General features: G+C 33.7%; 1 protein-coding gene across 1 annotated transcript in view; it reads left to right on the forward strand.

Annotated features, from left to right (window-relative positions):
• Positions 1 to 9,534, forward strand: part of TNPO1 (transportin 1) — a 76,064-nt gene extending 66,530 nt beyond the window's left edge. Inside the window, exons 22-24 of the mRNA XM_044680757.1 lie at positions 4,660 to 4,734; positions 5,614 to 5,756; positions 8,900 to 9,534. Of these exons, the coding sequence (XP_044536692.1) occupies positions 4,660 to 4,734; positions 5,614 to 5,721 (183 nt within the window). The 3' untranslated portion in view covers positions 5,722 to 5,756; positions 8,900 to 9,534. The remainder of the gene's footprint in view (positions 1 to 4,659; positions 4,735 to 5,613; positions 5,757 to 8,899) is intronic.
• Positions 9,535 to 10,795: the final 1,261 nt, after the last annotated feature.

The following is a 10,795-nucleotide window of genomic DNA, read 5'->3' on the forward strand; positions in this document are numbered from 1 at the left end:
CCTCAGACACTTCCCAGCTGTGTGACCCTGGGCAAGTCACTTGACCCCCATTGCCTACCCTTACCACTCTTCCACCTATAAGTCAATACACAGAAGTTAAGGGTTTAAAATAAAAATAAATTAAATTAAATTAAATTAAATTAAATTAAATTAAATTAAAAAGGAGGTAAAAAGAAACTTTGGCGAAAATAAGCACATTATGAAAGTTAAATAATATCTGTAAGTATTTCAAATTATGCCTTAAAAAAAAAGTTACGATCCCTGTATAGAGCTTTTCAAAATATTCTGGTATTTTAACACTAGATGTCTTCCTAAGCCTGTTTACTCAAATTTATTTTATTTGTAATGTTCTACCTACAGGTTCAGGTTAAGTGCCTGGTTGCTAAATAATAATATACAACTTTTCTCAGTGATGATTTTTTAAAAAGCATTTCAAATATCAAAACAAATAAAATTATACAAAACAGAGTTTAGAAATGAGTTATTTTTGGAAAAAAGTTATAAAATAAGACTTTTTTTTTTTAACCCTTGTACTTCGGTGTATTGTCTCATAGGTGGAAGATTGGTAAGGGTGGGCAATGGGGGTCAAGTGACTTGCCCAGGGTCACACAGCTGGGAAGTGTCTGAGGCCGGGTTTGAACCTAGGATCTCCTGTCTCTAGGCCTAACTCTCACTCCACTGAGCTACCCAGCTGCCCCAAAATAAGACATTTTCAGATTCATCATAACTAAAATTTTTTTCTTTTTTTAAATTCAAAGATATTTTATTTTTCCAGTTATACATATAATAACAAATTTCAATATATGAGTTTCTAAAATTATAAGATCCAAAGCATCTCTTCCTCCACCCTCCTTTCAGAGATGGTAAGCAATTTAATCTGAGTTAGACATATGGAAGTATGTTTTACATGATAGTAGTATCATGTAAAACATACTTCCATATTAGACATTATTTAAGAGAATGTTCATGTAATATCAAAGCCCCAAAATTAAGACAAATAAACCAATGTGAAAAATAGTATTCTTTGGTCTGCGTCCAACTCCAGCAATTCTTTCTCTGGTGTTGGATTGCATTCTTTATTATAAGGCCTTTAGAATTGTCCTGGATCATTCTATTGCTGAATGTAGCTAAGTCTGTCACAGCTGATCATCCCCTGATACTATGAACCAGTTCTCCTGGTTCTACTTATTTCACAATGCATCAGTTACTGCAGATATTTCCAGCGTTTTCAGAAATCATCTTTTCCATCATTTCTTTTAGCACAAAACTATTACATTACAATCAGATACCACAATTTCTTCAGCCTTTCCCCAATTAATGGACAGTCAGTGTCCAATTCTTTGCCACCATAAAAAGAGCAGCTATAACTGTTTTTGGACTGGTGGGGTCTTTTCTCTTTATTACGATCTCTTTGGGATGCAGATCTACTAGTGGTATTATAGGGTCAAAGAGTATGTACAGTTTTATAGCCCTTTGGACATTCCAAAATGCTCTCCAGAATGGTTGGATCAATCACAACTCTACCAGCAATGAATTAATGATCCAATTTTGCTGCATCCCCTCTGACATTTATCATTTTCCTTTACTGTCATGTTGGCCAATCTGATAGGTATAAGGTGTGGCACCTCAGAGTTTTAATTTGCATTTCTCTAATTGAGTGATTTAAAACTTTTTGATATAATTATTGATAGCTTTGATTTCTTCATCTTTAAACTGCTTGTTCAGATTCTTTGACCATTTGCCATTTGAGAAATGAATTGTATTTTTATAAATTTGACTCAGTAATCATTCTATAAATTTTCCATATTAAATTCCTGGTTCAAATTTTTAATAAGGCCATGGTTTAAAAGCTGCAAGATGAAAATTCAGTGTGCCAGGCACCTGGGGATAAAAGCACAAATAATTTCTCAATCTTTGTTTGCAAGAAATTTATAGTACTTAGTTTTAGGATGATCTTCTTAGAAACAAAATAATATATTAACATAATGATGGGAAATGCCAAATAAAAATTAGATATCTTTAACTATGGATTACAATGTTAGAGTTGGGTGGGGGATCCCTTTTTAAAAAATGACTAAAATGAGTCAAACTAAATTTCTACTCTGCTTTACTGTGCCATGGAGCTAATAACTCTAGAATTCAGGAAAGTTATAGCAGTGGAGTTCAATTCAACATCAGACCTTTATTGGAAGCTTTTGTTCTGATGAACTATTCGTCTACTCAGGCTAATTTCAGAAAGACTTATTACCAGGTTGGTTATAGACTTAATGGATTTTTTTCAACCATAGCAACTTCTGAAGATCATCTAAATTTTAAATCTGTCATGGTGTGGTGTACCCACGTTAATAAAATTACCTTGAATTAACGTTAAGAAATCAGATGCAAAAGTTTCCCTGCTGATATATTTTAAGTTAGATTTTAAAATTTTGCTTTCATTTATAATTTTAAAATCACTGTTTCTCCATAATTGCTTACTGATCTGTAATATATTACAATAAAGGTATTAATGAAATTTTAAAATTCAGATTTTTCTAAAATTTGCCTAAATTACTTTCATCTATGATGCCATTTTTTGTGTTTTTTCTTATCTGACAAGAGGCATGCCTGAGATGCAGGTGAATAAATGAGGAATTATAACTCAAATTTCAAATAAGCATTATGATACCAAATGCTACTAAGGAATGAAGAAAATGCTCATTAACAGGAAATGAGTTTAAGAAATGAGTAGCAATATAGGGGTGTTATATACAAACTTTAAAATTTGCTTTGTTTTGTTTTCTATGTTGATCTGATTAATATTGTGTTTGTATTAATATTGGGGATGGTAGTTTTTCCTTTTCTGTGGAAATGTTTTTTTTCCCCTCTATCTCTTCCCTTATAGTCAAATGAACTTATATATTTTTAGTGTGATACTAATTTGTCTCTGAAAAAATTACTATCCCTGAAGTATTTTTCCCCTATATCATAAACCTCAGTACTGAAGCAACAAAGAATTCATCTGTTCATTCCAAGTGGTCATTTTTGAACTTCATATCAAGTCCACTGGGATATTAAGCTGGATTCAGAGAAATTTTTATACTAGTTTAAAAGGTTTTATAAAGGAGGATTTTGTTTTTATTTCATAATAAATTTCAGTGTCTTTTACTCTATTTACAATATTTACAGTCATTTTAGGATTTATTTTTGCATTTATATTAATCAACAAATTACTTACTAAAATACCTACTGTGTGCCTTATAGTGTGCTGGATGCCAGGGTTTCAGATAAATGAAACAGCCCCTAACTCCCAGGGAACATATTGCTACTTAATAGATCCTTTAAATGAAAATGACAAATAGATTGCCATACATTTTTAAGAGCCACCATTTGGCAATGAAAATTATAAATGAACTAAAGTGCTTTTAGGTTTGCAGGATATATTACTTTTTTTTTTAAAAAACCCTTGCTTTCTATCTTGGAATCCAAGGCAGAAGAGTGGTAAAGGTTAGACAATTGGGGTTAAGTGACTTACCCAGGGTCACACATTTCGGAGGTGTCTGAGTTCTAATTTGAACCTAGGACCTCCCCATCTCCAGGCTTGATTCTCTATCCACTGAGCTGCTCCTGCATTACCTATTGATCTCATTTGATCCTCACAGCCCTTTGAGGTAGATACTATAGACATTATTTATTAACTTTTAAAGTGAGGAAACAGAGGCCTGGGTTTAAAAGAGTTGTCTGTGATTGCAGAGCTAGCATCAAAAGAAGGATTCAGAATTGGGATTTTTTTACTTTTGAGTTAATCACTGTGAATTCAGTAGAGGCCTCATTTGTCATTTTAATAGCTACTGAAGGTTTTAGTCCTAATTCCTAGTGAATCTGCTTGATTTTTAGCACTAGCTAAGGTCCTATGGGATTTAATGATTAAGGATTTTAGATTTTGTTAAATTTAGAATTGGTTGAGAGAGGAAAACAAAGCATTATATTGCTAAACTAGTGTGGTCTTTTATCTAGAATGAAATAAATTAATTAATTTTGACTGAGCCAAGGTAAAAATGAGAAGGAAAAACTAAAGTGGGACATGGCTTGTGCCATGATTCTATGATAGGAGTTCTATCTCTATCTACAAAAGTACAAAAAGTACTTAGGGGAAAAAACTTCAGGATAAAACGTAACATATTTTTCTGTAATGTACAAAGGAGATAAATTTTCAAATCAGAAACAGTGACAACTACTTATGGCTTTTGTATAAAAACAAACATTTCACAGAACCAAATGAAATATTAAAATGAAATCAAATTGGAGGGGAAATGTTGAAAATGGGGGTGTTAAAAATTCAAATTTTAGATTAAATTAGAATGACAAAAATAAATGTTGGTGAAATATCAAGTAAACCTAGTATACTCTTACTTTTCTGTAGTAATATCAATTGATGATATTTTCACGATAAAGAAACTTATTTTTTGTTAGTAGCCCTTAATAGAAAATAGCAGGTTTTTTTCTTTTTTTTTTCCTTCATATTCTCGGTGAATCATACATATTGAGCATTTAGTAGACATCCTTTAAAAGAGATCTTTGTAGAAGTTGATTAAAATTAGATTTTTTGGTAATGTTAAATTGATACTTTAAGTGGAAATATAATTTGGGGTCCTAATCATATTTCATCATTTCACATTACAGGATTTTATATTTTTTTGTGATGCTGTTGCATCTTGGATTAGTCCAAAAGATGATCTCAGAGACATGTTCTGTAAGGTAATATCTTCATTTTAATATTTCTCCAGATCCCATCTTAGTTTGGGGTTTTGCTTCTCAATTTTGTTTTCTTGTAGACTATACATTTTGCACAAAAATAAGCTAAAGTTATGGCTTTAATTGACGTTTATGTATCCCTATCAACCATCAGAAGATATAATTAAACTTTTTTTTTGTAGTAGTGACTCATTTACCTTGTCATCCATTCTGTTCAGTACAGCATTTAGTTTTCAAAATAGCTAGTTTATGATTACAGAAGTTGTCTTTAATATTTAAATAGCAAGATTATTTAGCCTTATGGTGGCTTTTAATTTTCTTTTCTAACCAACAGATTTCTTTGGCTGTAAATAATTGAAAAGTAAAATGCTCTTGGCCAATGTTGCTACCAAATAATAGTAAAATTATTAAAAATCTAGTTGTAACCACAAAACCAAATTGTGTGTGTTTTAATGTGAAAAGACTGTTATTTCTTCTTATTAGTGTTAGTTACTGAAAGCTTTGTCCAAGTAAATTTAGCTATACTGCTTAAACAGATTTTATGTTGGAGCACTGTTGTTGAAATGCTATCTAGGGTGCCATTAAAAAGGGGCATTTTTATGATATAATTTCCAATCCTGATCTTCTAACACCTCCACCCCATCCCCTCGCCAAACACACACACACACACACACACACACACACACAAAATCTTGAAGGGGTAGCTCAAAATTTCCAAATAAAATGAGTTTTAAATTTTATTTTTAAAAAAAGTCAAGCAGTATCACAACAACTTCAAAAAGGTTAGAAAAAGAATTCCTTTTCAATCAGTAAAATTTTAAAATTAGTAGTATGGAACTTTTAGAAACTAACAATCTAGAGTTTGCTTTCTCTTACCTACAGATCCTTCATGGATTTAAAAATCAAGTTGGGGATGAAAATTGGAGGCGTTTCTCTGACCAGTTTCCTCTTCCTTTAAAAGAGCGTCTTGCAGCTTACTATGGAGTTTAATCTCATGCACTTAGGCTGCAGTCCCATGATTAGGGGTAAGTTCCCAAAAGAAGATGAAGTGTTGGATGAGGTAGGAATGTTGTCGCACATGGTTGAATGCAGTGTTTCTCAAGTTTTTAAGTTGTGAAGCATGTGGATCATACCTAAGTCAGTTTTTTAGGAGAATTTTTCATTAAATTGCCATAAGTTTAAGAAGTCTCCAAGCAGTCACCTACATGGCCTGAAGACACATCCAAAGCACAGTATACTCTTCAGCCCTAAAAGAAAGGTTTCCCTTGTCCTTGCTTAGACATTTCTACTCTTCTAATCCCAGAACCCTGTTCAAACTTTACAATAGGGACTAAGCTGGAGATGAAGACATGGGAGTACACAGGTAGGAGAGCAATTTGGTCTAGTGAAAGAGCAGTGACTGAAGTCAGAGGACCTGAAGTTGGACTCTTGCTCTGCCATTTGATTACCTGTGTGACGTTGGGAAATCTTTCCAGGCTCTCAGTTTCTTCATCTATAAAATAAGGGGTTTCAAGTAGATAATATGCTAAGAGGCAGCTAGAGGCATAGAACACTAGGCCTAGGGTCAGGATGACCAGAGTTCAGATTGGCCTCAGACATTTACTAACTGTGTGATCTTAGTCAAGTTGTTTAACCACTGCTTTAGTTTCTTCATCTGCAAAAAGGACATAACAAGGACCTATCACCTATGATTGTTGTGAGGATCAAATGAGATGTCTGTAAAATGCTTAGCACTCCATCTGGATCATAGTACATACTTCATAAATGTTGGTTTCCTTCTTTTCAGCTCTAAATTCTGTGATCCTTTCAACTCTTTTTTAGTCTCTTGTGGACTGAAGCAGAGTTTCTGTTTGATTACTAGCTTCTCATAAGTCTTTTTGCTTGAGTTCCCATATCTGAAAATTTAAAAATTAAATTTGCAATAACTGTTTCTTTGCTCAGAAACTAGAAGGCAAAAGATTCATGGAACTAGTAATCTTGATGCCAAGAGTTTATATGTGTGTGTAAAATTGCTTTTCTGGCTCTGGATAAAGAATTAATCCTCCAAAATTACTAGTCTCAAATTTATAGTAGTCAAACATACATGCCTAATACCATTAAAAAATAAATTTGGCTTTTTCATAGGGCCAATTAAGAACATATAACTTAAAATTTAATGTCAGTAGGGATTAGAATTAGCTGAATGTCATGGATTTGGGGGAAGTAGATGGGTTGGGGAATAAACATTTATTGAACTCTACTATGTTCCAGGCCCTGTGCCAAGCACTATACAGGTATTTTTATTTGATCATCACAACCTGGCAAAATCAGTGTTATGATCCCCATTTTACAGTTAATTGAGGTGGACAGGTTAAGGAATTTGGCTCAGGCCTACCTACTTAGTATCTGAGGTAGGATTTGAACTCAAACCTTCCCTAACTCCAGGCCTAGCACCCTCTGCATTATGGAGCCACCAGTCACCTTCAGGAAGCTTCAGAAGAAATCTCATGGGTAGAATTCACCATATATGATTGACTTGATCTCCATTTTGTGTTGGGTTGTTTGTTTAAATTAACCTTTGAAAGTCTCAGTTATGTCATCTAGATCTTTAGTAAAAATAGATGTGTTGTAATTTTCATAAATGTGAAGATGAGAAAAGCCTAATCACTGCCTCCAGGCCCAATTGTAGGAGTTTCTTGCTCTCCTCAGAATCCTCTAGATATAACAACTGAAAAATGATGAGTCATGTAGACCAGAAGCGCAGCTTCTAGGTTCTATTGTGACTCATAGCATGATACTTCAGTAGATGTGGATAGATTATCGACTTCACAAAGTATTGGAATATGGACATCTCAGCTATTTTCATATACAGCACCTATTAATTAACATATCATAGAAAGCCTCATTATGTCATGCCTCATTTTGCTAGCAATTCTAAATTAAGCGTAGTGATACATTGTTCAAACATCAATCAGCAAGCATTTCATTTAATAAGAGCCTGTTATCTGTGCACCACATACTGTTTAGGTAATGGGAGTACGAATTGTAAGGATTAAGACAGTCCCAATTCTTAAGCAGTTTAAATTCTATTGGAGAAAAATACATGGAAAATAAATACAAAGTAATTAAAGAGTATACTGAGTCTAGATGTGCCACTATTTTACCTTTTAAGTGAAGGTGGCCAAGTTAGTTACCTTGTCTTTTTTGAAGTCTTCTTGCCTGTTTTGAAAGAAAAGAGGTTTTATTTCACCGTTTCTCCGGTGATGGAAAATAAATACGTGTATATGTATTTTACAAAGTAGCTGTTAGTGTCTTTTAGTATCAAGTTTCATAAGTATAACTGGTTGTTCTTATTCTCCAGGGGCCAATATATTATATACATTTAAATGATATTGATATTAATGCCACCTTAACATTTGATTAGTTTACAATTGTTGATTTGTTTTCTTATGTATAATCTCACTTGAATTTTACAACATTCTATAAGGTAGCCAGAATAGGAATCAAGATCTTTCTCTCAGACTAAAAAAAGATTTTTGATGTACATATTCTAATAGTGAAGTCTTGCCCTTTTTATTTCTTAGACTATATAAAGATATTTTCCTTGTTTTTTTAATCTTACAGAGGTTCATATAATGTTAAAATTACTTTGAAAGGGTTTCATGTGTGGGAGAATTGTGAGAATATTGGGGGGAATGTTGTTGCAAATACTCACTTGATATTTGCTATGTTTAGCATCCTAAGTGATAGTTGGCTACCATCCAAATTAAGAAATAGGATTACCGAATCGGGGGGAAGGGGGAAATAATGTTTGATCCACCTCAGGGCAGTGTTTACTTATAAAACAGGGATGGATAGTTTTATATCAGTATTTTCTTTGTAGTAAACATCATTCTGAAAAAAAGGTCCATAAGTATCAAACTGTATTATAATATTGAGGCAGGGGTAGTTTAAAAAATGACAGCCTAGAAATGATATTTTAACATAGTTTTGAAAGAAGCAAATAAAGGAATTTTTTTATTGCTACTAGCAATGGGTAACTTCTATTTGAGAGTTAGCCTGTATAGAACTATACATTAACGTTAGGACATGCCATAAATATATTTTTAAATTGGTAAAAAAAAAAGTTGTGATTCTAATACCAGTGTATGTACCTATTTAGTAAGAGAAGTTTTCTGTTTTCTTACAGGTCCTTCTGTCTGGGAGACAATGAGGGAGCCTCTGCACCCAGGGAAAATGTTACCCTTTACAGGGGGGAAGGGTAAACCAGTAGGGAATACAGTACAATCCCAACCCTACTGGGAGGGGCGGGAGGGAGGTGTTGCCGTCACTGTATTAAGTCGATGTTGGGAAACGTTTTAACATCTGGAGCCTTTGTGGGTGGAAATCTGTCTCCTATTACAACTCCGCACTGGATGTGAAGAAGCAAAAAAAGAGAATCTATTCACAAAACAGCACATTCTGAAATATTATGGGGAATTGTACCAAAACAAGAACCATATAAATGAACCATAGGGATAAGAAAGAGAGGAAAAATTCTTTAGCGCACAATAAAGGAAACCTAAGAATGGGGGTTACAAACAGTAAAGAGGCTTTTTTTTATTTTTTTAATTTAATATAAGGGTTTTCTACATAATTTTCCCAGTTGATGGGATTCCTAGTTATTTGCATGTTAATGAAGAACTACACAAATGAAGTTAGTACAGTTAAAATGGAGCTTGCTGCCCATGGTAGAGGCAGGCTCCTGGGAGTTACAATTTAGGTACCCCAAAAGAAGTTGGAAATAAAACAAGACAAATTCAAACAAAATGAAGCACCCTGTAAAATGCCAAATGAGTCACTCCTTTTCTGGGGTGGGGGGTGGGAGAAATGGGGAGGGGCATATCAAACTAAAGATTGACATCTTCATTTTACATTTAAAACATTATTGTAGTGAATATAATTTGATGGTTGTACTTCGTTAGATTTAATTTTTAGACCAAGGCATTATTAATGTGCAGTTTAAGGTTCAGGCATGCATTCTGGCTCCTAGTGATTGAAAGTCATTTAAATTAGTGGGAAAGTAGCATGCTTGCATCACTTAGAGTGAGATTGGTATTCATTTACCTATGTTGCGCCAGGTTGTGTTGCAGTTTACCAATTCCATGTAGCCCTGCATTTAAAATTCCTTTAAGATTCTGTGGATTTTATTTTTATTAAGACTATAGATATAAAGTACTGTAGTTTACAGTTAGGCCTTGAAATATCTTTAGGATCTGTTAGGAATAAGATTGATATTGTATTGTGTGTAACCTGCACAATGTGGACAGCTGATTTAGATACCTGTGCAAAGCCTTTGCCTCTGTGCTGTCAGTGTGGTGTGCTTTCTTGCATGGTTATATACGACTAGTGATTTTATCAAGACTTCTCAAAGTTACAGAGTAAAAGATCTGTAAAGGCTGCATTAATGTTAGTTGGCACGTCAAGACAATTATAGAAGTTGTGACATGATTGCTATATTTCAGTGTTTATTCCCACTCAACATATACCTTCTACGCTTTTTTTTTTGTTTTTTTTTTTTTTGTTCAAAGCATGATCTTACAAGAGATGTTTAAGTTAATGGATGTAATGCAGGGTACCTACACTGTATTGGCGCATGTTGGTGGCCCTTTGTGCCCTAGATACATGCACAAAGGGTGCAAGTTAAAAGCTACAGAGTGAAAGTTGGTTTGGATCCTCTTCATTTCATTTGTTTAGCTTTTCTGTTGTTTTCTCTACTTACATGTATTCCTGTGAATAAATCCTTGTTAAGTTAACCCTTTACTTTTCCTTCCATGTGTATTTTCTTATATACTGTGAATGTGAAAATCTAACTGGTACACTTGATCTTGTGTCCACATGAAAGTGCAAGTCTTTATTAATTTAGATTGCCTGAACAGTGTATCCCATGATGATGAAGGAAAATGGAGAGATTTCTTTTAACTCTGCTGGTCAGAGATGAAGCCACACCTTTCCATTTTTCAAATGCTGCATAATTAATCTGCAACAAAAACGTTAAGCCATAACAGCCTTTTTGTATTTTTAGTTTCTCACTTTTGCATTGCAG

Source organism: Gracilinanus agilis, chromosome 1, assembly GCF_016433145.1.
Source record: "Gracilinanus agilis isolate LMUSP501 chromosome 1, AgileGrace, whole genome shotgun sequence".
NCBI lineage: Eukaryota > Metazoa > Chordata > Mammalia > Didelphimorphia > Didelphidae > Gracilinanus > Gracilinanus agilis.